The sequence below is a fragment of the Podarcis liolepis genome (genome assembly GCF_965112155.1).
Source record: "Podarcis liolepis genome assembly, chromosome: 2".
Taxonomy (NCBI): Eukaryota; Metazoa; Chordata; class Lepidosauria; order Squamata; family Lacertidae; genus Podarcis; species Podarcis liolepis.
This window is the reverse complement of record NC_139555.1, coordinates 123309155-123336817: the sequence shown is the minus strand read 5'-3', so window position 1 is coordinate 123336817 and position 27663 is coordinate 123309155. Positions and strand designations below refer to the sequence as shown.

At 43.9% G+C, this 27663-nt stretch overlaps 1 protein-coding gene across 1 annotated transcript; it reads left to right on the top strand.

The window, feature by feature from the left end:
• Window positions 1-251: 251 nt before the first annotated feature.
• LOC310699292 (vomeronasal type-2 receptor 26-like) lies at window positions 252-23137 on the top strand (the record flags this gene model as incomplete). The annotated part of the gene is made up of 8 exons (XM_083486939.1): window positions 252-311; window positions 1607-1683; window positions 8146-8437; window positions 15489-15764; window positions 16008-16235; window positions 17618-17845; window positions 21049-21175; window positions 22227-23137. The coding sequence occupies 8 exons, from the start codon at window positions 252-254 to the stop codon at window positions 23135-23137; spliced, it is 2199 nt and encodes a 732-aa protein (XP_083343065.1).
• Window positions 23138-27663: the final 4526 nt, after the last annotated feature.

Genomic DNA, 27663 nt, shown 5'->3' with positions numbered 1-27663 from the left:
GGAGATATGATCCCACTAATGATGAAATCACCAGGCCGGTAGTAATTGCGTGCATCAGTTGGTTCCCTGATCAGATTCAAGGGACATATTGCCTTCAGGTTCCCAAAGACTGAATGGGGCATCATTAGCAGTTGGAATAGCAATGGAACTAGGAGGAATCTCATTCTGGCTCTGCCCTCTACACTTCTCTTGTCACCTCCAGAGCCAGCTAAACCAAAGAAGCCAAAAATTCTTGCAAGACCAAAGCTGCAATGGCTTTCCTGATCGAGGTGTTCAGCTATGACTTCAGAGCTATTAAACACTATGCAGACGTATCCACTCCCTATCCAGCATTTCATCTGTTATAAATCTTGACAAAGTCTGTCTCTGACACAGGAGATATTCTCTGCAAAGACTACCCCACGCGGCACTGTGCAATTAAGAACGGCATCCTGTTGTTGATTCTGATGTTTTGGCAGTCTCCAGAAATATCTTTCAGAAGACTTAATCACTATGATTTTGATAATTAATAGCAGAAGAAGTTTTCAATTCGCAACTTCCTAGGGTGTTTGCATGACTTAATGGAATAGAGCAGAGCCGGAGAAAAACATGTTTGTGATCTGCATCTCGAAAGTTTGACATGTGTCCAGGTGAGGGGAAGGGGGAGTTTGGCCTGAACTTTGTTCGCAAGAACCTTTGAAGAGCCCTGCAGCTGGATTAGAAGAAAGGCCCGTCTTGTCTTGCAGCCTGTGTCTCCCATTGGTGCTCTGGGAAGCTCACAAGCAGGGCAGAGGGTTCAAAAGGGGCTGGTCACATTTTCTCAAGGGATGGGGTGGACTTTAAAGTGATTAATGGCCAATAGCCACAATGGCCACACTCTTCCTCTCCAGTTAGCTTCTGAACCCAGTTGCTGCAAACTGTGACACCTGATGGCCGTTTTGGCAACACAATTTCCCAATATGAGGTTTACGTGTTTTCTTGAAATGATTTTTTTATGTGTCTAGATCCAGCCAGGAGCTACTGATCATGCAAGGAGCACAAAGTTATCACTAGAAAGTTCCCCAACTATGTAGGTTAGATGGTCAGAGTTTGGGGGCTTGGGGCATTCCAGATGTTTTTTTCCCACCCTTAAGAATTCAGTAGGGGATGCTGAGTGTGATTTTAGCTGACATTAGAGCAAAAGACTCACCTCCCATGGAAGTACAGGGGGATATTATACAGTGGTGCCTCGCAAGACGAAAAGAATCCGTTCTGTGATTCTCTTTGTCTAGCGGTTTTTTCGTCTTGCAAAGCAAGCCCATTGACGGATTAGCGGATTAGCGCTATTAGTGCTATTAGCGGCTTTTAGCGGCTTATCTGCTGATTGGATCAGCTGATTAGTGGCTTAGCAGCTTAGAAAAAGGGGGGGGGAAGGAAAAAAACCCCGCAGGAACTCGCAAGGCATTGTCGTCTTGCGAAGCAAGCCCATAGGAAATTCATTTTGCGAAGCACCTCCAAAACGGAAAACCCTTTCGTCTAGCGGGTTTTCCGTCTTGCGAGGCGTTCGTCTTGCGGGGCACCACTGTATAGGAGAATTCCTAGGCTAGTTTTGACCCCTTAGCCCTTCCCTTCCTTTTTTCCTTTCCAGGTTCCTCCTCTCACTCCACGCATGGTCTGTACAGTGCAGTATGGGAGCCCAGCCAACAACTGCTCCAGTTCACTGCCGTAGTACATGTGGATGCCCAGCTCATGGTTTATCACCACAGCCAGAAGAGGCCATCCTGGTCTTGTGATTCATGGCTGAAGAATGCTGAGAAAAACCATCCTTGCAACTGGGAATGGAAGATGCAGAGGGAACTTGGTGAATCTGCAGAAACTCTATTACAAGACCAGAGCTAAGCTGTGTGCAGGAGGGGCGCAGATTCCACTCTCCACACACCCCATCCTAGGGGTTCACAACATTCCATGGAATGAAAGAAATCAGAATGTTTGGAAGAGCAGTGGGACAAAAAAGGGCACCTCCAGGGGTGAAGTCAAACCACTGTGTTAGCAGCACCCAAGTGACCTCCCTGGGTCACAAGCTTGAGAAATGGGTACGGAGGTCCTAGGCTGTCCAGATGACAAGACCTCCCTCTTGGCTTCACTTATGTGGTCCAAAGGAAAGCAGAGCAATGTGATTGGTTCCAGCTTGGCTGCAGGAGTTGCCGGAAGGAGGCGTACAAGGCACCATCCATCCGTCTTAGGGACTCTGGATTTGTGTAGGGTTTACTCCTGAGGGTTTTCCTATCCTGAAGATGTCCCCACAAGTCAGGACACACAAAGCTATTTATGAGGCCCATGGAGCCCAGCTGGACTTTTTACCTTCTCTTTGAAAGAGGACACTGAGCTCCAGCTTCAAGGGCCTTCTGGTGGTTCCCTCACCGCGAGAAATAAGGTTACAGGGAACCAGGCAGTGGCGCCCTCCCTGTGGAATGTCATTAGATGTCAACGAAATAAACAATTATCTGACTTTTAGAAGACATCTGAAGGCAGCCCTGTTTAGGGAAGTTTTCCATTGTATAGGTAAAGGTAAAGGGATCCCTGAACGTTAGGTCCAGTTGCGGATGACTCTGGGGTTGCGGCGCTCATCTCGCTTTACTGGCCGAGGGAGCCGGCATACAGCTTCCAGGTCATGTGGCCAGCATGACTAAGCCTCTTCTGGCGAAACCAGAGCAGGGCACAGAAACTCCGTTTACCTTCCCACTGGAGCTCTACCTATTTATCTACTTGCACTTTGACATGCTTTCAAACTGCTAGGTTGGCAGGAGCAGGGACCGAGCAACGGGAGCTCACCCCGTTGCAGGGATTCAAACCACTGACCTTCTGATTGGCAAGCCCAAGGCTCAGTGGTTTAGACCACAGCGCCACCAGCGTCTCATTGTATAGGAACATACAAATAGAAAAAAAGCAGGGATTCAGACACAATATATGGCAAGCAATGTACCATGAATGTATTTGTCACAGTGTACCCACTATTACAAGGCTTGCAGTACATGCAAGTGATACTCCAGAATAATCAAAATAAGTACAACATTACAATAAATGATATGTTTTCATTATCTCTGATGCAAGGAATTATTGGAAGTGGCAGAGCAGCTGTAGCAAATATGACTAGAACCCGGTGATCCAAGTTTCGAAGAGAAACTCCTTCAGCTGACGATGTAAAAGAAAATGGTAGCAACCCAAGCCAAGCAATATAGAGCAGTGTTTCCCAACCTTTTTTGGGCAAAGGCACACTTGTTTCATGAAAAAAATCTCGAGGCACACCACCATGCCAGATGGGGAAAGGTCACTTTTTACTTATGTAAAAATAAAATAAAAAAATAGTAACAGCATAGAAGGTAATGGTTAGGCTAGCATCCCTCTTCCAAATATGCTAGGTTTTTATTTGCAGGGACTGTTCTACATGGGAAAGCATTCAGCACTGTCCTTCTCCCATCTGCCATCTGAATTGGTACTATTCTGGATCAACTTACTCTGCTGCATGTGTAGATGAAAATGGCACCAAGTGTGGGGGAGGGGGCAGAACAGGTTTCAGATACAGGATATTAAGCATACACGTACTTCAGATTGAACTGGTTGCTTGCTTTGCAAGTTTTCATTTCCCAAATGACTGCCTTGGCAAGCGCAATACCTACCAGGCTCAACGCCGGTCTCGCGCTGCCGCTTCCCGCGCTCTCAAGGACCCGGGAGGAGGAAGGCGTGAAGGCAATCCCGAAGGCGCGAAAACCTCGCGCATGCGCAGGCCTTCCGCCTGCGACAGCCCAGTAGGCCGGCCGAAGCGAGCGGCGATGGGATGTGGGAGGGAGCTCGCTCGCCGCCCCGCGTGTGCCTATGTGGGGCACATTACAGCCAGGTAGGCAGACGGCGAGAGCCCCGCGCTGGGCGGCCTCTCCTCGCTGCCGCCGCCCCGCCTCTCGCCACCCGACTCGCCCGCCTCCCTCCCACGGCACACCAGGCAACGTCTCGCGGCACACTAGTGTGCCGCAGAACACTGGTTGGGAAACACTGATATAGTGTAAACGTTTCCAGACCATAAGCAGGCTGACTCTCCCTGTGAAGTTAACAAGGTTAACTAGCAGAGCATAGAGGAAGCCCACTAGTGGACATTTGTGAGTAGAGCAGTTGTTCCCAACCTTTTTTTTGGCCATGCCCCAGCTAAGCATCTCTAAAATCCTGGTGCCCCACCCTGTGACATATAAATGTTATTATTCAAAAAGTGAACTCCTATTCATGTGGAGGAAGCCTAAAAGGCCATTAACTTGGTCTAACTCATTCTCGAATTGCCTCCCATATAATTCAAATTGCCTTGGCCGAAATGACTGGCAGAATCCGTGACCAGGGGAAAGAGACGGCGGAAGAAGACTGGAAGAAATTTAAAATTTATCTTAAGAAACATTGTAATATGAATGAAAGTTAAAATGTCGAGGTTCTAGGGGGAAAAAAGGGGTTGACAGCTGTAAAAGATTAAGTAAAAGAAAAGAATAAGGGATAAATCTGATAAAATTAAGCGTTAGGATTTGCTGAAATAATTTTGAGAATTGAGATGTAGAAAGGGGAGGTTTGGGGGAGTCGACAAAGTAAGGTTTATGAAAAAAAAGGATATGAAATTATACATGTTTGTTTCTTTATTTGTTTGTTTTGTCTACAAATTTTTTTTGTAAAACCAATAAAAAAATAATATATATATATAATTCAAATTGCCCCCCTTTGGTGTAGAGACTGTAAAGGTTCCTTCATTAGTTCTACTTGCTGAAAGCTTTTTTAAAAAATAAATAAATGATGTTTTGCTATGTTTTTAAATGCCACCCAGAGTGGCTTGGGAAACCCATCCCGATGGGTGGGGTATAAATAATAAAATTATTATTACTATTATTATTATTACACCGAGTGTTTCTTAAAGAGGTACTACAATAAACATCCCGTCAAAAGATGTGTTCAGCCCATGTGGTGTGAGTGTGTTGAGAAGATGAATCACTTTTATGGTGATGGCTACCAATTTAGATGGGACGCGGGTGGCATTGTGGGTTAAACCACAGAGCCTAGGACTTGTCGATCAGAAGGTCGGCGGTTCGAATCCCCACGACGGGGTGAGCTCCCGTTACATTTATTGTAATGTTGTATTTATTTTGATTATTCTGGAGTACCACTTGCATGTACTGCATGCCTTGTAATAGTGGGTACACTGTGACAAATACATTCATGGTACTTTGCTTGCCATATATTGTGTCTGAATCCCTGCTTTCCCCCCCTGATTGTATGTTCCTATACAATGGGACGCTGGTGGCGCTGTGGTCTAAACCACTGAGCCTTGTGCTTGCCAATCAGAAGGTCAGCGGTTCGAATCCCCACAACGGGGTGAGCTCCCATTGCTCAGTCCCTGCTCCTGCCAACCTAGCAGTTCGAAAGCACATCAAAGTGCAAGTAGATAAATAGGTAGCACTCCGGCGGGAAGGTAAATGGCATTTCAGTGTGCTGCTCTGGTTCGCCAGAAACGGCTTAGCTGTATGCCGGAAGCTGTATGCCGGTTCCCTCGGCCAATAAAGCGAGATGAGCGCCGCAACCCCAGAGTCGGTCATGACTGGACCTAATGGTCAGGGGTCCTTTTACCTTTTACCAACCTAGATGGTTTTGAAAAAGAATCCTAGGATCAGAGGCTCCTGAACTCTCAATTGCTGTGGAATAACACTAGAAGGGGGCTGTTGCTCTTTTGCAACCAGGGCTGTCAGTTTTCTCTCAGCAAAGTTCAGGCCAAACTCCCCCCTCACTCCGACTCACATCGTACTTTGACGCCACATCTGCAATTTCTCACAAATACATTTTTTTCTCCAGCTCTACACCTGCCTCCAGGATATTGAAGGGACGAGTTGCCTTGCCTTTATAATTATTACAATTAATAATAATTATAATTATTGCCTTTATAATTACTATTTCTGAAGCTTGGGAGACATTGCTGGAGGTCTCCTACACATTAGGATCAAAGGCAGCCTGAGGTTAATTTTTGCACTGCGCCTTGGGAGGGAAAAAGTTGGAACCCGGAATATCTCTTGCATCAGACTGAGTCAAGATTTAGAGCAGGGAAAAGGGTGAGTGGGTGGGGAAGGCTTGCATAAATTTATTGCCACTGCAGCTTTGGTCTTCCAATAGCTTTTGGCTTCTAACCAGTTAGCTGAGGAGGAGAGAGGAGCACTTACAAGAAAGGTGCAGAAGGCAGAATGATCTCTCTGGAGGTTCTGCTTCTACTTTTGCTGCTAATGCCTCGTGGAATCTGTGGGCACCTGAAGACAAAATGCCCCTTGAATCTGATCAGGGATCAAACTGATGTAAACAGTTACTACCGCCCTGGAGACTTCCTCATCAGTGGAAACACATCTCCAAATAAAATTATTCTAAACCCATACAACTTTTCCCAACCCCCATTAATGAAGGTTAGGAGGTAAGTTAGTAGGTGCAGGTGGGTGTCTTTGTTTCTGCACGCTCTGCTCCAGGTGTTCCTATTTACAAGGGAAACAGTCCCTATTTCAGCTTTCTCCATGATCACCAGCATTACTACGTAATACAAAGGTTGCAAGTGTGGTTGAATGAGTGCAGACCATCCGAGTGTCTCTGTTTTCCAGGGAAAGTCCTGGATTTACACAAGACGTCTCAGTTTCTGTTTTGACCCAGGAGTGTCCCACTTTTCCTTAGGATGTCCCAATTTTCATCAGAGAAATGCTAGAGAGTATGGAATTATCCGACCCCGAGCCAAGGAGATAAGTAACTATACAACCTTTAGAAGACATCTGAAGGCAGCCCTGTATAGGGAAGTTTAAAAACTTTTGCCGTGTTTTTATATAGGTTGAAAGCTGCCCGGAGTAGCTGGGGCAACCCAGTCATTTTATAAATATAATGATACTAAAACTAATACTAATAATACTAATAATACTACTAATAATGGTCGTCCCTATTTTCATTGGAGAAATGTTGGAAGGTATGTGTGTGTGGATTATATGTATTCTATAGCAAGAAGATCTGCATGCATTGTACAACTGAACATTTGGAGAGAGGGGAAGGGAGTGTGAGAGTTCAGCCAGTGCTCATTGATGTGTTAGTTACAAAGTATTTTGTGCTGATAATGTGGGAGGGGATGTGATTTTTTATTTTTTTTAAAAAAATGTTCCTCAGTCTGAAATAGTCCTGGATCAGCCAACGGGAGCCCATATATTCAATATATTCCAGTATCCTGCTCTCACCAGTGTGGTGTAGTGGTTAAGAGTGGTGGACTCGTAATCTGGTGAACCGGGTTCGCTTCCCCGCTCCTCCACATGCAGCTGCTGGGTGACCTTGGGCTAGTCACGCTTCTCTGATGTCTCTCAGCCCCACTCACCTCACAGAGTGTTTGTTGTGGGGGAGGAAGGGAAAGGAGACTGTTAGCCGCTTTGAGACTCCTTAGGGTAGTGATAAAGCGAGATATCAAATCCAAACTCTTCACAATGGCCAACCAGATGGGAGCAACCAGAAAGCAGGATTTGAGCAGAAGAGCTCCGTGAATTTGTCTAATTCTCTTTTAAGGCCATCCAGGTTGGTGTGAGTTCCATAGCTTATCTATGTGTGTTGCACAAAGTTTTCTCCTTCTACCGATCTCTCCATTATAGCTGGGTGCAATGTCAGTTTGAGAGAACATCCCCCCCCCCCCATTGCATGCTTAGGCAAGTGCAATGCATCTGGTGAATATATTTGGGTCTGAGTATCAGCCAACTTTCTGCTGACTGTTGACTTCACTTGCACAAAGGAGACTCAAAGTGAGAGCAAATGTAGTCCTTCTGGCCTCGTGATATCTTTTTATTTTTAAACCAAAGGACTCAACCGCTCACAATTTGCTGGGCTGAAAGTGATATTTACTGACTTACAGTGCAATCAATCCATGAGAAATAAGTCTGAATGATTGAACAGGGTTTCCTGCCAGGCAAGTGGGTTTGGGATTGCATCCTTATTCCCTTTCTAGAACACAAACTGAGCACTCAAAGGCGCATTTTTGTGCCCACATTGTTCAGAGTTATATATTGCCCAGAAAAGCCCTTAGATTGATAAAACAAAAGATGTGACATTTTGTTTTCATGTACTGGCGAATAGCAGCTTTACACTTTTTAACGTATCTTTTTATTACAGAGCAACGCCAAAGTTCTACTGGCACATCTTGTCCTTCCTGTTCACCATTCAGGAGATCAACAGTGATCCCAGGCTCTTACCCAACATCACCCTGGGCTACAACCTCTATGATAACTATTTTGATGCCAGGATCACTTCTGATGCCTTGCTAGACCTGGTCTCAGGCGGGGAAAGCAATATTCCCAACTACCACTGTGGAAGACAGAATAACCTTTTGGCTGTTCTTGAAGGGGGCAATTCTGTAAACTCAAAACAGATTTCAGCCTTGTCAGGCGTCTACAAAATCCCACAGGTATGAAGGGTGGGGCCTGGAGGGGCAGAGAAGTTCAACTGCAGAAAATTCCACTTTCTTTCCAGTGAAGTCGAGACAGAACCCCCCCAATTAGATAATGCTTAGCTATAGCCAGTGCTATTTTTCTAGAAAAGAGGTGTTGGAGCTCACCATTAACTTCTCCCTTGTTTTCTTAGAATGGCAATGGCACCCACCTGAGAGGTGCTGGAGCTGAGCTCTGATGAGTTCTGGCGGGGGGGGGGGGGAGAGCCTTGGCTATATAGCATAGGACGACTGCAAGAAGATCAAACCTATCCATTCTTAAGGAAATCAGCCCTGAGTGCTCACTGGAAGGACAGATCCTGAAGCTGAGGCTCCAATACTTTGGCCACCTCATGAGAAGAGAAGACTCCCTGGAAAAGACCCTGATGTTGGGAAAGATGGAGGGCAGAAGGAGAAGGGGACGACAGAGGACAAGATGGTTGGACAGTGTTCTCGAAGCTACCAGCATGAGTTTGACCAAACTGCGGGAAGCAGTGGAAGACAGGAGGGCCTGGCGTGCTCTGGTCCATGGGGTCATGAAGAGTCGGACATGACTAAACAACTAAACAATAGCATGACTGGATCCAGGGATCTTACTTTCAACCTTCACCCACCTGGTGAGAGCCAGTGTGGTGTAGTGGTTAAGAGCAGTAGTCTTGTAATCTGGTGAACAGGGTTCAAGTCTCTGCTCTTCCACATGCAGCTGCTGGGTGACCTTGGGCCAGTCACACTTCTTTGAAGTCTCTCAGCCCCACTCACCTCACAGAGTGTTTGTTGTGGGGGAGAAAGGGAAAGGAGAATGTTAGCTGCTTTGAGACTCCTTAAAGGGAGTGAAAGGCAGGTGCCCTCCAGATCTTTCTTTTTTTTAATATAATTTCATAGAATCATAGAATCATAGAGTTGGAAGAGACCACAAGGGCCATCGAGTCCAACCCCCTGCCAAGCAGGAAAAACCATCAGAGCACTCCTGACATATGGTTGTCAAGCCTCTGCTTAAAGACCTCCAAAGTAGGAGACTCCACCACACTCCTTGGCAGCAAATTCCACTGTCGAACAGCTCTTACTGTCAGGAAGTTCTTCCTAATGTTTAGGTGGAATCTTCTTTCTTGTAGTTTGGATCCATTGCTCCATGTCCGCTTCTCTGGAGCAGCAGAAAACAACCTTTCTCCCTCCTCTATGTGACATCCTTTTATATATTTGAACATGGCTATCATATCACCCCTTAACCTCCTCTTCTCCAGGCTAAACATGCCCAGCTCCCTTTTTAAATTCAGTTTTACACTAGGCATTTGAATTCAAACATTAATCATAATCATCAACATTTAGGATTCCCTGAATCCTTAGACTTTCCTCTACCTCTCCATGGTTTTCATGGAGGTACCACTGTGCACTACAATCCTGTCAAAGTTTTTAGTTGTTTACAGTATTCTCTTAAGTAACTTCTATCCCCCCATTCCTTATTAAAGTTTCTATCTTCCTGGTTTCTGATTTTCCTGTCATTTTCACCATTTCGGCATAGTCCATCATCTTCACCAACCATTCGTCTCTGGTCGGGTCAGGTGTCATTTCCCAGAATGCTTTTGTTATTTTGCACGTCCAAATCTTTCAGCCTACAACTCCAGCCAGACCAACCAGGACAAATTGTGTATTACAATGATAATAATAATGTCAGGTTACTAAATATCTGTTCATTATCCTGGAAGCAATATAAAACACCAATCTCTTCCTTTCCTCACTAGATCAGTTTTGGCTTGGTTACTCAACTTCTTGACGATAAAAGAGAGTTCCCGTTTCTCTACCAGATACTGTTAGGATATTTCCGTTCCACCTTAAAAGGGAGCAGGCTTTTGTGAGTCACAGAGTCTGCGCATGTCCTGATCACAGGATGTTTTTGTTCTGATATTCCTTTCATTTTCTCAGTCGGCTCAGACACGCTGACAGAATGGACGTGTTTTCTTTTGTTCTGTTATACGCTAAATAAAGTCTGTAAAATATGCTCTTCTGCGGTGCAAGCTTTTGGCTGTGTTTCTGCTGATAAACAGTGTACACCCAGCCCTGGAATGTGGCTAGGAATTTCCAGAGGCTTCGTGTCGCTAACTGCTGGATCTGCCTGTCTACGGGAGGCCGATGGATCGTCCAGAACTCCGGCTTGGGGGCTCATGATGGACACTATCTCCCTGGCAGTTTCCCAACAACAAGGTTTCGGGCCCAGATTCACGGCACCTACAGGAGAGTAGAGCTGCAACAGACTGCGTTTGAGAGGTATGAAGGTGGGAAAAGCGAAAGAAATGAGGGAGGCGTTTGGCTTTTCTGTTTTACCTCTTTGATCTCCGGCAGATTAATTGGCCTGGGAGCCGAGCCAGAAAGGCTTCGTGATTAATGAGCTGCCAAGATAAGGGGTCTTTGAAGGCATAGGGCTCACGGCTCAAGTAAAAAGCTGAGATGGATCTCTTACAGACCTCAGAAACTGCTCCGTGTCCACTAAAGCTGAATGGCCACAACTATCAGACCTGGGCAAGGTACTGTGAGGGCCAGATGAGAAGGCTTGGAGTGTGGAATACTGTTTCTGAGAACCCCCCAGCCCCTGTGACAGATGAGTGGAAAGCACAGGATTCGAAAGCCATGGGGATAATTTTGCTCTCAGTAGCTCCTGAAGAGTTAATCACCTTGGCTGGCAAGGCAACTGCCCGTGAGATGTGGGATGGGCTTAAAGCCTGTCATCTCCGACGAGAGGCTGGGTCTGTGTTGCTTTATTTCAGGAAGCTGCACAGGAAGCGTTTGGAGCCAGGGGAAGATCTTAGAGCCCACGTTTTGCAGTTGCAGCATCTCAGACAGGAGTTGGCTCAGAGAGGTTTCAATATGCCTGAGTCACTGTTTGCTATTCTCATCCTGGACTCCCTGGATGAAAGCTATCATGCCGTGGCAAGTCAGCTGGCGACCCTCCCTGCGCAAGACCTCACTGCTACAAAGGTCTTGGCAACTTTGCAAAATGAATATGATAGAAGGAATGCAGCTGAGTCGGCTTGTGCACTTCAGGGGGAGCAAAGTGGGACAGCATTCCAGCCTCCAGGGGGGCCAAAGCGTTGGCAGCTGTGAAGTGCTGGAACTGTGGGAACCAAGGTCATACTCAGAGGTTTTGTCCAAAGACTGGAAATAAACAGAGGAAAAAGCCTGCAGGTGGCCCGAAGCAGAAGGGGGGTGGAAAGCCTGCGGCGCCAGGGAAAAACAAAGCGATGTTTGCTGGCACAGCTTTACCAAAGGCTAAAGGCACGTCTGCTGGCCAGGAGCAGCAGGGGGGCAAGCTGCAAAAGCCCAAACCGCTGGAGAACAAGGGTTTGCTTGCTGTAAGGACTGCTCCAACAGCCAAAGGCAGATTTATTGTGGATTCAGGTGCGAATCGCCACGTTTCGAAGGACAGGCATCTCTTTATCTCCTTCAAGCCCCAGGAAGGTGAGATCCACCTGGCTGATGGAAGGACGTTGCAAATTGCAGGAGAAGGGACTGTGAAACTTGCAAGTTTGCACACAACCATCAGCGGTGTACTTTTTGTTCCAGGAGCGGCGAGCAACTTGTTGAGCGTCCCACAGCTTACTGGACGTGGTTTTCAGATTTCCTTCAAGAGGAGCGTCTGTGTCATCAGTAAAGGCAAAGAGGACTATTTGCATGCAAAGTTTATGGATGGTTTGTTCCATATAACTTATGAGGACACTGCTGTTGAATCTAATGCTGATTCTTGTTGTGTTGCACAAACTAACAATGTTCTTCATGCAGGTTGCATTCATGATGCGCATCGAAGGTTTTGTCACCTCTCTTGGAAGGCACTGGCCAAGATGCCAGAGGTGGTTGAAGGTTTGAACATCAAACCTTGTAAATTTCACATGAAATGTGTATCTTGTGCAGAGAACAAGGTGAAGGTTGCTCCAAAAGGCAAGGAGTCTAGCAGGCAGGCTTCCAAACCCTACCAGCTAGTGCATGCAGACCTGGTAGGGCCACTAGCGCCCTCTATAGGAGGAGCAAGGTACTTCATGATTCTGATTGATTCTTTTTCTAGGTACATTCATGTGTATTTGCTCGAACAGAAATCGCAAGCGTTTCCAAAGTTTAAGGAATTCTGTGCTTGGTTGGAGAATGTGCACAGTAAACGTATTTCTTGTTTTTTTACTGATCGGGGCGGGGAGTTTACTTCTCAGCAGTTTGAAGCTTTCCTGACTGAGAAGGGAATCCAGCATGACATGTCAACGCCCAGATCGCCATGGATGAATGGTCTTGCGGAGAGAGCAAATCAAACATTGCTGCAAGGAATCAAAACCTTGTTGCATGATGCCAATCTCCCTGATAAGTTTTGGGGGGAGGCTTTGGGGAATTTGGTTTATTCCTTTAATCGCAGATTGTCATCACCCATTGGTTGTACCCCCTATGAGAAGATGTTTGGCAAGAAACCCAACACCAAACACATGAGAATTTTTGGTTCGGACATGTGGGTACGCACACAACAAACCAACAAGCTTGGGAAGCGTGGGGCACATGGTTTGTTCATGGGGTACGAAAAAGGTGCATACAGGGTATGGATGACTGACTCTAAGTCCATTAAGTTCACAAGGAGTGTTGAGTACAATCCTAAGTGGGGGGAAAATGTGGGAATTTTCCAGAGTTACCCAGAGGAGGATGAAGGTGATGTCAAGCAAGCAGCTAAAGATCAGAAAGCTGCTGCTGATGATGATGAGGATGATGATGAGGATGATGAGGATGATGATGATGATGATGATCAGAGTTCGGATTCCAGTTCAGTGGGCGGCGCTGCTGCTGCTGCTGGTGTCAGTGACAGTGACGACACAGCAGACTACCAGAGCGCAAAGGCCTCAGTCAGACCATCTGATGCGTCTGACAATGAACTGGAAGAACCACTGTTCACCATTGGTCACTTTTCTCCTAAGAAAGAGGAGATGAGTCCAGAAGACTTGCGTCTAGTACGCAGATCTGAAAGGGCGACCAAAGGCAGACCTCCAAAGAGGTATGCTGATGAGTTTGCTAAGACAGCAACTGCTGTTCTTAGTAGCTCAGAGAAGGTATGGGAACCTTCAAGCTTCAAAGAGGTTCAGGAGTTAACCTCTAAAGATGCTGAGCCTTGGCTTAATGCCATGAAGGCTGAAGTTGATTCCTTGAACAGGAACCAAACTTGGGAATTGGTACCGGTAGTCCCAGGAATGAGACTGGTTGGCAGCAAATGGGTCTTCAAGGCCAAGACAGACCAGAATGGCAAGGTAGTCAGACACAAAGCCAGATTGGTTGCCAGAGGTTTTTCACAGGTACCAGGACAGGATTACCACGAGACCTACTCACCCACAGTCAAATATGAGAGCATTCGGCTGATGCTCAAGGTCGCTGCGGAGGAGAAACTGCATGTTTCCCACCATGACATTAATACAGCTTTTTTGTACGGGATTTTGGGGGAGGAGCTGTTCATGCTTCCACCTGATGGGATGGAGATACAGAAGGGTATGGTCTGTAAACTGCGGAAATCCTTATATGGTCTCAAGCAGAGTGCCAGGTGTTGGAACACAAAACTCACTGAGACATTGCTTTCTATAGGTTTTCACCAGGGCAAAGCTGATCCATGTGTGTTTGTCAAGGAGGAGGGGCAAAACAAACTGTATTGTTTATGTTTTGTTGATGATCTTCTGATGTTTTGGAAGAATCAGGCTTTCTACCAAAGCACCCTAGCTCAGCTGAAGGAGCACTTTGACATGAAGGATCTTGGTGAGGTATCCAACTATCTTTCTCTGCAGGTGGAGAAGGACCAAGCAGGTAATTTTCTGGTACACCAAACACAGAAAATTGCTGATGTGTTAACCAGGTTGAATTTGGTTGATGCAAACCCAGCAGACACACCGATGGTGACAGGTTACCAGGTAGACAGTACTGCTGAAGCGTTTTCAGACACAACGCTGTACAGATGCATTCTAGGCAAGCTGAATTTCATTGCCAGATGTTCAAGACCTGACATAGCTGTAAGCTGTAATCTGCTTAGCAGACATGCTAACAATCCTACGGTTCAGGATTGGAAAGCTCTGAAGCGCATAGCCCGCTATTTGAAAGGGACTATGCACTACAGGCTGAGGTTCACCAGTCAGAAGACTGGAGGTCTTGAAATCTTTGCAGATGCAAGTTTTGGAAGTGACACCACGGATGGTACAAGCACTTCTGGTGTGTGCTACATGTACAACCACTGCCTGTTTGACTGGTTGTGCAAGAAGCAAACAACAGTGAGCCTAAGTTCCTGTGAAGCAGAACTCAATGCTCTGTCATTTTCACTCATGGATTGTGAATGGTTGATGCAACTGTTTAAGGACATCAGAGTGTCTGTGAAATGTCCTATACAAGTGTATCAAGACAATAGATCGTGTTTGGCTTTGCTGAACTCCGAGAGTTGCAAGCAGAGAACCAAGTACTTGCAGATTAAGTTACATCGTGCAAGAGAGTGTATCCAGAAAGGACTGATTCAGGTGTCCTACATGGCAGGAAATGAAATTCCTGCTGATCTGTTGTCTAAGGTTGTTAACAGAGAACAACATAAGGTTTATGTACAAAGGTTGCAATTGGGTGAACCACAGGTACAACAGGTTACACGGAAAGGGGGAGGATGTTAGGATATTTCCGTTCCACCTTAAAAGGGAGCAGGCTTTTGTGAGTCACAGAGTCTGCGCATGTCCTGATCACAGGATGTTTTTGTTCTGATATTCCTTTCATTTTCTCAGTCGGCTCAGACACGCTGACAGAATGGACGTGTTTTCTTTTGTTCTGTTATACGCTAAATAAAGTCTGTAAAATATGCTCTTCTGCGGTGCAAGCTTTTGGCTGTGTTTCTGCTGATAAACAGTGTACACCCAGCCCTGGAATGTGGCTAGGAATTTCCAGAGGCTTCGTGTCGCTAACTGCTGGATCTGCCTGTCTACGGGAGGCCGATGGATCGTCCAGAACTCCGGCTTGGGGGCTCATGATGGACACTATCTCCCTGGCAGTTTCCCAACAGATACTCCCCAGAGAAGAAACTCAGTGCTGGGGGATTGTCAAGTTCCTCCTCTATTTCGGATGGACGTGGATTGGCCTCTTTGTTTCAGACAATGACAACGGTGAAAGGTTCTTGAGTGCCTTGACTCCTCTGCTGATCAGCCATGAAATTTGCATTGCCTTGTTAAAAAGACTACCAGAAAAGTATACAGGAGAAAAGCTCATCCAGAGTGAACCCTTTGCCAAATGGAGACAAGTCAATGTATTTGTTTACTATGAAAACACTCACTTGGCATGGGTAACCATCATGATACTACAAAGAAAAATGGAGGAACAAATTGGGGCAAAAGTCTGGATCTCAACAAATTTTCAGGACATTAATTTGAATTTTGCTTTTCCCCCTGATTACTTGCAGTACATCCATGGCTCTTTTGCCTTTGTCATGAAGCCCCCAATAAAGAAAGAATATCAATTCTATAACCCAGGTTCTGTCCTTCTTAAAAAGTTTATGAGTGAAGCATTTCATTGTTTCTATTCAAAGCATTTGTTGGCTGTAAAAGGTCGGACAAGATGCACAGAGAATGAGAAACTGGAGATGGTGCCTGAAGAGGAGCTGCAGAGAGTCCTGTCTCAAGACAGCTACATCACTTACTTCAGTGTCGAAGCTGTGGCTCATGCTTTGAATGCTGCATATTCATCCAGATCTAAGGTCATGCTGATGGCAAGTGGAGGAGACAGGTTGGAACGTCAAAGGCTACAGCCATGGCAGGTATTTCCTCCCCCACTTAATTTATTTATTATTAATGTTGCAATACATATATGAAACCTTTACATATTGATACATATACATTATATTCGTAAATTCACATTTTCACATTTCATTATGTACCAACATTTATCCATTTCTTATTTCTTGCCCTATGTCTTCCCTCCACCCGTGCGTGACTTCCTTGTTATTATTTTGTAACTTTATTATTGAGATTGTAATTCTGTATCTTAATAATTAAGCATTCAATCTTATGTATCTGCTTAGCTTAACTTGACTTTGTGAAATCAGTCTATACATATCAATAAGTTCTTGTTGGAGCATCTTTTGGTCATGTTTTCTTCTAGACATTTCCATTCTGGTTTGAGATTTTGATTAGATTGCATTCTAATTGTTGCCATCATTTCAAAAAAATTATATTGCCAATCTTTCAATGTTGGTACTTCTTCTGATTTCCAATTTTTTGCAACCCATAACCTTGCGGCAGCTGTTGCATATAAAAAGGATTCACTTCATGTCTTTTGGGATGTCATTTGTTATAATTCCTAAAAGGAATGTTTCCGGCTTCTTACCAAGTGTTGTTTTAAACATTTTTTTTCCAGTTCCTCGTGTATATTTCCCCATTTTTTTTATCACATCCCCACCATACATGATACAAGGATCCCTCTGATACCTTACATCTCCAACACAGATTCGATTTTAGTTTATAAATTTTAGCCAGTTTTACAGGGCAGGTATTTCCTTTCCTTTGCTGTTTCCTTTCTTTCCCACTGCAATCCATTTTCCCATCTCTGGAATCAAATTTGGTAGTCAGATATTCTTTTTTTGTTTTGCCCATTTTGGACGAAAATCTAAATAGTGACACTTGTGGTGGAGGTAAACCTTTCCGCCTATTCTGGTTATGACAGAACACTCCCCTACCATCTAGTTCTTGCGCTCTGGTGCCCTGAGAGAGATGCAAGTTGTAAGTGGCCTCAGCCTAGTATACCTGAAGGAGCATCTCCACTCCCACTGTGAGATGCAGCACCAAGGGCCTTCTCACTGTGAGAAGTGAAGCTGCAGGGAACCAGGCAGAGGGCCTTCTTGGTAGTGGCACCCACTCTGTGGAATGCCCTCCTGTCAGATGCCAAGGAAATGAGTAACCATATAACCTTTAGAAGACATCTGAAGGCAGTTCTGTATAGCGAAATTTAACATGTAATTTTTATTATGTTTTTATATATGTTGGAAGCTCCCCATAGTGGCTAGGGCATCCCAGTCAGGTGGGATAAATAATAAGATTTTTATTATTATGATGCAGCCTTCGTGTATGACAGTCTACAGGGCTGAGATATTCAACACGGTTTTCTATTTCCTTAATGCTGGTGTTTTTCCTGCCATTTCAGCTTCATCCTTCCTTAAGAGAAATCCAGTTTTTGAACACTTGCATGGGCAGCCTCAGACTGGACGAGAATGGGGAGCTGCCAGGCAACTATGATATTGAGAACTGGGTCATGCTTCCTAATAAGTCTTCTTTTAGAGTGAAAGTTGGGAATATAGAGAAAGAGACACCTACTTATTTCAAGTTCACCATTAATTCAGAAGCCATTGTGTGGCCCAAGGGTAGTAACAAGGTAGGAGACAACTTAAGCCACATGGTAAGTGTTGAGCTCAAATAACCTGTCGAGTAGTTCCAAGGGAAGTTCAACCGTAACCCGGGGCACACTTACCCGGGCGTAAGTCCTTTTGAATAGGTAGAGCAGTGGTTGGAACCTGCAGGTCCCCTCATATAGCAAATCAGAACTCTTTTGTATAATGATGATGATAATAATAATAATAATAATAATAATAATAATAATAATAATAATAATTCAGAAGGCAACTTCTTCAGGTGATGGCTTATTTAGCTGCTGCTCTTCGTAAGTGTGTTTGGTTATTGCAGTCTTGGATTGCTATATTGTTTTTGTATCTTTTGTTCTCTACTTTGATGCAAATAGGGACATGTCTCACTCCCCTCCAACAGGCCCTTCTCAACCGCCCTATCTTTGTCTCCACCCAACAGGACACAGCACACACCCTCCACCGTCATGAGAAAACCCCTTAATCCATGTTTTAGTTTATTTTACTCTTTGGTAGATTTACAAAAAGAAACACACACACACACCAATAAATACATTTTAGAAAGGGGCAAGATTAGACATGGATCCACAAGGCATTTCTTTTTGACTACTGCAATGCGCTCTTTGTGGGGCTTTGAAGGTGACCCAGAAACTACAACTAATCCAGGATGCGGCAGCTAGACTGGTGACTGGGAGTGGCCGCCGAGACCATATAACACTGGTCTTGAAAGACCTACATTGGTTCCCAGTACGTTACCAAGCACAATTAAAAGTGTTGGTGCTGACCTTTAAAGCCCTAAATGGCCTCAGCACAGTATACCTGAAGGAGCATCTCCACCCCCATCGTTCAGCCCGGACACTAAGGTCCAGCTCTAAGGGCCTTCTGGCGGTTTCCTCCCTGTGAGAAGTGAGGTTACAGGGAATGTTCTCGGTAGTGGCGCCTGCCCTGTGGAATGCCCCCCATCAGATGTCAAGGAAATAAACAACTATCTAACTGTTAGAAGACATCTGACGATAGCCCTGTTTAGGAAAGTTTTTAATGTTTGATGTTTTATTGTGTTTTTAATATTCTGTTGGGAGCTGCCCACAGATGGGTGGGGTACAAATATATTATTATTATTATTATTATTATTATTATTATTATTATTATTATTATGAGTATTATGAGTATTTGTGCTCCTCTCCACTTCCACTTCCTTCCTTCCCAGGGCACCTCCACCCTCTACCTGCAGCAAGAGCCAGCGCATCACACAGGGCTGGGCCTCAGTGGTGGCAGCCTTTCTTCCTCGCCTGCTCTTCAGAAGCCACTATGAGCTGCCAAAGGGAGGATGCTGGCAGAGGCAGCCATGGAAAGGCCACAGAGAGGCAGCAGGATGCTCCCTCACTGCCACCGCCACTCAGAATAAGCACCGACTCATCCTCTTCCCTGAGATCAGGAGCGGTGGCACTGGCAGGGGAAATTAGGACATTCCAGGATAAATCAGACTTTCGTAATTTTGGCACTGTCCTTGGAAAATCGGGACGCTTGGCGGTTGTGATAGGAAGGTCAGATACAGTGGTACCTCGGGTTAAGTACTTAATTCGTTCCGGAGGTCCGTTCTTAACCTGCAACTGTTCTTTTTTTATAATTTTCTTTTATTAATTTTACAACAAAACAAAACGTACATACTAATTTCACATCCAATTTTTCACAAAATGTTTCTTTTCTGGACTTCCTTCAGCTTTTCCGTAAATCATCCATAGTCATTATTTTAATTGTGCATTCCCTAGTTTGTATTGTCATTGTTTATACCCTTCATTTCCTTTCCCTTTAGACAATACTTCTCAGTTTTTCGCAGTGCTTTTTAAAACCCCTCTAGCGTTATCTGTCCCTCACTTATGCTTTCCAGATATTCCTCAAATTTCCCCCAGTCCTTGATGAACTTTTGGTCTCTTAAGTATCTAATCTTCCCAGTCAATTTGTCCACCTCAGCATAGTCTAACAACTTCATTCTCCATTCTTCCACCGTCTGTATTTCCTGTTGTTTCCATTTCTGAGCCAGCAGCACCCTTTCTGCTGTCACTGCATACTGGAAAAATTTACAATCCTTTCTCTTTATCTCATTTCCTAGTGTTCCTAACAGAAAGGCCTCAGGTTTCTTTGTAAATGTATATTTTAAAATCTTCTTCAACTCATTGTATATCCTTTCCCAGAAGCCTTTCACTTTCTTACATTCCCACCACATATGATAAAAAGAACCTTCTTTATCTTTACATTTCCAACACTTATTACATGCCTTATACATTTTCGCTAATTTCACCGGTGTTATATACCATCTATAAAACATTTTCATAACATTCTCTTTTAACGTCATACATGCTGTAAATTTTAAATTTTCTTTCCATCATTTTTCCCAATCCTCAAATTGTATATATTATAGCCAACATCTCTGGCCCAATGTATCATTACCGACTTGACTTCCTCATCTTTCAGATTCCATTCTAACAACAACTTGTACATTTTGGATAGAATTTTGTGGTCATTATTTATTATTTCAATCTGAAATTTTGAATCTTTGTCGGCATAACCGCCATCTTTAATATCTTTCCTAAACATTTCATTTATCTGAAAATAATGCAACCAATCATATACATATTATTTAACCTGTTCATATGGTTTCATTTTCCATTTCCCCCTTCTTTAAATAACAATTGACCATATGTGATCCAATTGCCTCTCATATTAATTTTCTTTATGCTCATAACTTCTAACGGAGATAACCAGTGTGGTACTTTAGGTTCTAATAGGTTTTTATACCTATCCCATACTTCAATTAAAGGACCTAACCTGCAACTGTTCTTAACCTGAAGCACCACTTTAGCTAATGGGGCCTCCTGCTGCTGCTGCCGCGTGATTTCTGTTCTCATCCTGAAGCAAAGTTCTTAACCCGAGGTACTATGTCTGGGTTAGCGGAGTCTGTAACCTGAAGTGTATGTAACTTGAAGCGTCTGTAACCCGAGGTACCACTGTATATAATTTTGGAACAAGCAAGCAAACACAGCCAGGAGGTTTCCCTACCATGTCATTCTGCATCAAAAGTGCTTCCCTGAAAAAAGTGCATGTGAGAAGAAGGACAAGAGTTCCTGTAGGGTCATTTCCAAACTCTGTAAGTGAACTCTGTAGACACAAATACTTCCTTTATTGTCCCTTTGATGCAGCATCTTCTCTTTATGGTTAGACCAGGCCTCGCTCCAGGTGCACTGAAAGCTGTCGCCCGGGATACGCCAAGGTAGTTCAAGAAGGAGAGGCAGTTTGCTGCTATGGTTGTGCTCCATGTATGGAAGGGACCATCTCCACTTGGGAAGGTGGGTGACTCCAAGGGAGAACTAGAAAGAGGTCAGCGATTAATTCAGAGGCATTTTCTGATAGAGATATTTTTGAATGTGGATCATTTCTTGACATCTCTATTTTTAATCACCTTCATAAATTACAGGAAGTAGGTTGAAACAAATGGCCTCAAGGAAGCGAACTGTGGGCTATTCCCCTGTTTTAAAATTCAGTGGCCAGATATATAATTTATATTAAATGAATCTGTTTCAGGTGGAACAGGGCAGTATAATAATAATACTAACAACAACAAAAACAACAACTACAATAATTTATTATTTGTACCCCGCCCATCTGGCTGGGTTTCCTCAGCCGCTCTGGGGAGCTTCCAACAAAACACTAAAATACAACAACCTATTAAACATTAAAAGCTTCCCTAAACAGGGCTGCCTTCAGATGTCTTCTAAAAGTTTGTTAGTTATTTTTCTCTTTGACATCTGGTGGGAGGGCGTTCCACAGGGCGGGTGCCATTACCGAGAAGGCCCTCTGCCCGGTTCCCTGTAACTTGGCTTCTCGCAGCGAGGGAACCACCAGAAGGCCCTCGGCGCTGGACCTCAGTGTCTGGGCAGAACGATGGAGGTGGAGACGCTCCTTCAGGTATACTGGACCGAGGCCATTTAGGGCTTTAAAGGTCAGCACCAACACTTTGAATTGTTTAGTAGAACAGTTACGCCCCACAAAATAAAACACCATAAATGTCAAGGGTCAAGGTAAGGAGGTGTGTATTCAGCATTTGCAAAAGCTGTACAATCAAGACACCAGAAGCATCTCTGGCGGACAGTCACTGCCTTTCATCTTTATCTACGTCACAAGAAATTTCTGGCAATAAATTTTGAGGAAAAAATTATGTGCCACCCCTGTCACCTGAGGGGATAGGAATGGTACAATACGCCAATTAAGAAACCAATGTTGTTCATTCCTTATTGCACATTCTTGCCTCCTGACTTCAGCATATTTTTTCAAAATGCAATAGAACAAAGATAGTAATGGATGTAAATGATGCTAAGGCACCCCTTTTCTCCCCCTCAGATGCAAAACACTGCACCAAATGTCCAGAAGATCAGTATCCAAACAAGGGTCAAGTTCAATGTGTTCCCAAAGTTATCACTTTCCTGGCCTATGAAGAATCTTTGGGGATCCTCCTGGCTTCCTTTGCCTTCTTCTTTTCCATCACCACAGGCTGTGTGCTAGGAATCTTCCTTAAATTCCTAGAAACTCCAATAGTCAAAGCCAACAACCGGGACCTCTCTTTCATCCTCCTCATCTCCCTCCTGCTTTCCTTTTTGTCCTCCTTCCTGTTCATTGGCCGGCCAAGGAAAGTGACCTGCCTTCTCCAACAAACAGCCTTCAGCATCATTTTCTCAGTTGCCGTCTCTTCTGTGTTGGCCAAAACAATCACTGTGGTGCTGGCCTTTCTGGCCACAAAGCCAGGGAACAAGGTGAGGAGATGGCTGGGGAAGAGTCTGGCCAACTCCATTGTCCTTTCCTGTTCCAGTGTCCAAGTGATCATCTGTGCTATCTGGTTGGGAACCTCTCCCCCATTCCCAGACTCTGACATGAGCTCCCAACCTGGGCAGATCATCCTGCAATGTAATGAAGGGTCTGCTGCCATGTTTTATGGTTCCCTTGGCTACATGGGCTTCCTGTCTGCCATCTGCTTCACGGTGGCTTTCCTAGCCAGGAAGCTTCCTGGAGCCTTCAATGAAGCTAAGCTGATCACCTTCAGCATGCTGGTCTTCTGCAGTGTTTGGGTGTCCTTTGTGCCCACCTACCTGAGCACCAAGGGGAAGTACATGGTAGCTGTGCAGGTTTTCTCTATCTTAGCCTCCAGTGCTGGGCTTCTGGGCTGCATCTTCATGCCAAAATGTTATATTATTGTATTGAGGCCTGATCTGAATACAAAAGATTACCTGACAAGAACATCTAAAGATGGTACCTGAGTCTTAAAGTATTCAGTTTTAACCCTTTATGTTCAGCATAGTAGTAATAAAGCTCACATACTTGTCCAGAGTCAGACAAAAATAAAATAAATTGGAAATATTCATTTAGATGAAAGCACAGAAATAATGACACCAGAAATCTTCCTGCTGGGATGTATGGATATATAATTACGAAAAGACTATGCAACCTTGTAATATATGTGTCTGTGAGACTTTTATATGCACACAGATAGAAGGACACGTCATTACCAACAATGGAAGAATGACTATTAAAACTAACAGACTTATCTGAGATGGTAAACTGACATGTTTAATCAAAGGAAAATTAATGTTAACAGTGGTTAAAGATTGGTAACTTCTCATAGACATTTTACGAGAAAAAAAGACACCTGGATTTGAGGATTGAACATAATGTTTGTTTATAAAAATGGCTTTGTGGGGTTTATAGTCAATTGGATGAAGTAAATATTGTTTTGTATGATGAAGCGATGAAGTTCAGTATGATGAAGCGATGAAGTTCAGTATGATGAATCAGAAGTTTTCTTTCTGAATCTTATTTATCGATCTTTCTTTTAAAACTTCTTTTCTATTCTTTAAAACATTTCTTTCTTTTTCCTTCTTTATTCCTTCTCCCTTTCTGTGTCTTTATTGTATCTATATAAAAGTCTTGGCTTGGTAAAGAAATGGGAATATATATCAGGTTTTTTATTTTCTTCTATAAACCTTAATAAAACTTACAGAAAATGAAAAAAAGGACAGAAGTAATGTAACCATATGGACTTGGCAATCACTGAAATGTCAGAAAGTGTTCATGAATATAAAGGAGCGATTTATAAATGGAAAACTGTATTTGATTGGCATATAAAAACAATTAACCAACGGTACTGAATGAAAGATGATCATTCCTAAACTCAGATTGCATCTTGCTGAAATTTCCACAAGCTCTAACTATTTAAAAGCTTAATAAATGCCCTCCGTTTTCACAATTTAACCAAAATATTAAGTGGGGTGTCAGGAGGATGAGTCAAGGAAATGGCTTCTGGGGATTAAGGTGGGAAGTTTTGGAAGATGAATGCAGGATCCAGAGTGATCCAAATGAGAAGGAAGTTCAAATAAGAATAACAGGTAATGTGAAAAATTAGAATAGGAAGTCTGAACCTCACAAGGGAATAAACAGCAAGCAAAACATCAGGTAGATGCCTTCACTGCACTCTTTTTGGTGCCTTATGAAAACATTGATCCCAGTGAAGAGACAATTCAGATGGTTCTCTAATGCAATTGCCCACCCAGACATGCAGAATGTTGACATGTTGTTTTTCAGTGTTGTTTTCATCTGCCCTTGAACTTAATTAATTTCACCATTTTATTCTTTTGAAACCTACTTTAATTTTATTACAATCAAGTGGTATATGAATCCAGTGAAATAAATAAATAAATAAATAATATCCCAGAATAAAACATATTTGGTAGATATGTATATATATATTCTGGAGTGTGGGATACTTCAATTATTCTTTCACACCGATTCTTTCACACCTTCCCTGTACCTTCCAAAGTTGATGAACCACATCTGCCCTGTTTCCCTCTATAGCAATTGCAGTAAACACCTTTTTGACGGTCTTGTCAGCTCAATGCACCAGAGTCCCTAACTCAGAGTGGCTCATATAATATGTCAAATTTGTGCACCCCAGTGCCCGGCATCTTCGTCAACCAAATCATATCTCTTCTTGAGAAAGATCTGTGTCTTTCAGAGAAATATGTAATTCCCTTTACAACCTCATTTTTATATTTCCAGATGCCAACAAGTTCCAAATTGTCCATCATTTAAAGAAAAAACTTTCTTAGTTTATCCTGGGATGTTTTAATATTTTTATGTGAAGTTCTGTCCTGCACTGAAGAGTCCACTCCATTTCTGTCTTCCATGAGGCACCAATTTTCAGATGCAAAATCCGCCAACCTATCCATAAGTCCCTTATACTGATTTGTCTTCATTGGCAGCATATATACCTACAACCAAAATTTAATTTCCTTGGATATTAACTTCCATCTCAACATATCTACTTTGTTCATCAGAGAATATCCATTTGGGGCAGAATTGGGAATGTGTATATAAAGAACAACTCCATTTACCCCCTTCAGTCCTGCAAAGATAAATTCCTCACCTAATCTATTTTAATCAAATATCTGATTCCCTTTTTCCTAATGTGTGTTTCTTATAAACAAATTTGATCCAAATTCAGTGTTTCCCCCCCAATAACAAAATATCTCTTTTCTCTTTTGAGGAGCATTTGCATCATTTATATTCTATGTTAAGTATTGGTAATCCATAGCTCAGCAGATTATTCTGTCACACCTGTACCTGCATCCCCCATTTGTTATTTGCTAGTGAAATCTGTTCATCCAGAAATGGAGGTGTAATTGGGGTGGTCAGGTATGGGAGAGAAGTTGGGGGAGATCCTTCTCAGCTTGAGATCTCAATTACCTCCTGTTGGTCAGAGCAGACAATATTGATTCTTGATGGTTCCATGTTCTGACTCGAGAAAGCAGGGCTGTGGAACCACTGGCCAAAGGTGGTCCTGCAAGCCTCTCTATCTGGTCCTCTGTAGGCCACATACCCCTCCCTAGCCATGCCCCTTACTGGTCCTGCTTTGTGACATTCTTGTGTGTTTTTGCATGACTGAAGTAGTGCCTTGAACGCCTATATTGCTCCTTGCTTGTCTGGATAGAGGACAGAGTGCATATGTATGCAGGAACTAGGCTGCAGCAAAAAAAGGTCAAAGGGGGGGGGTTCATTGTGCTTTCCACTTTTGCCTCTAGCAATACCCGCCATTGGCATATGCCCCCCCCCCCATAAGGTTGCCCAGAAGGGACTGTGGCCTGGTTTCATGAGCTCAAAGTAGCTACTCCATGTTGTGTGTTTCTGTGTGTTCACTTACATCCTAAAGGAATATCTTGGTCCTGGCGCTTATGAAGGTACATGGTTAGTTCAAGGCCAAGCTGACTTTTTCCCACACTGACCCATGTCAAAACCAGGGAGCTACTTCTGTGAATTCTCATAAACATGTTTTCCTTCACCTCTGAACCTGCGCCTCAAGCCACATAGAATATCTATGGTGTTGCCAAGGTGACGTTTCCTCTCGTATAATTATCCTTACTCTAACCAAAGCTCTAGGGATTGAGCCAAAGACTGCCTGTGAGAAAAACCAGCCCAATATCAGAATCAAAGGCAAGGTCAGATAATTCATGGTGTGTTAAATAGCCCCTATGCTGCTGAGAGTCTGTCTTGTCCATTCCCCAGTGCCATGAATGATCATGTTTGAGCATCTGAGGTCTAGACTTTGAGTTTTGATATTTCTTTTCAGATACATTGGGATGAGAAGTTTTCTTTGTTTCTGAATTTTGTCCCATCATATCCTAAGTAGTTTTGCTAGTAAGAAAAATAAAGTACATGCTCTGTATCACAAACAAAAAGCAAGCAGTGCTCCTCACTGCAAGTCTCACCCCTTGTTAGGATTGTGCTTGTCTTTAGGAATCCTCAAATGGGCTATTTTAGGGTGTCAACACAAACATTTTGGGGGGATCCATGAAGAAGGGGAGCTGGGGCATTCGAATTGTCAGATCACCCACATCCATAGAGGGAAGCAGCACATCTAAGCAATGTCCACAGCGATGACACAGGCCAGATTTATTCAGGGACAGCCCCATGGAGGCCATGCTTTCCACGAAGTCTGAGCAGTCCCTTGTAAGATCGTGTCGGCATGCATGTTAAAATTCCCTTGGACCTCCAGATGAGGTGTTTCCAGGAGAACATCTGGCACAACCTGAAGCATCTCAAGCAGGGAGTCCTTGGTGCAGCAGGGAGGCTGGTACACCAACAGGAATCCTGCACTGCCCCTATTGCCAGAGTTTCAGAACATGCACTCAGAAAACTGTGTCCTCCTAATAGGTCGCTTGGTGAAAACTAAAGTCTTCCTAAAAAAATCACTGCAACCCCACATGACCTGAGTTGCTGTGCGTAAGAGAAACCTGCCGGACAAGCAGTGGCAAGAACAGGGCAAGCTGCTGTGTCCAACCAAACCTGGGTTACTCATGCCAGGTCAATTCCCCCATCCATGATCAAGTCATAGGTGGCACTGCTTTTATTGGTCATTGACATAATAATAATAATAATAATAATAATAATAATAATAATAATAATAATTTATTATTTATACCCCGCCCATCTGGCTGGGTTTCCCCAGCCACTCTGGGCGGCTTCCAAAAGAATATTAAAATACTATGATACATCAAACATTAAAAGCTTCCCTAAACAGGGCTGCCTTCAGATGTCTTCTAAAAGTCTGGTAGTTGTTGTTCTCTTTGACATCTGGTGGGAGGGCGTTCCACAGGGGGGGCGCCACTACCGAGAAGGCCCTCTGCCTGGTTCCCTGTAACTTGGCTTTTTGCAGTGAGGGAACCGCCAGAAGGCCCTTGGTGCTGGACCTCAGTGTCCGGGTAGAACGATGGAGGTGGAGACGCTCCTTCAG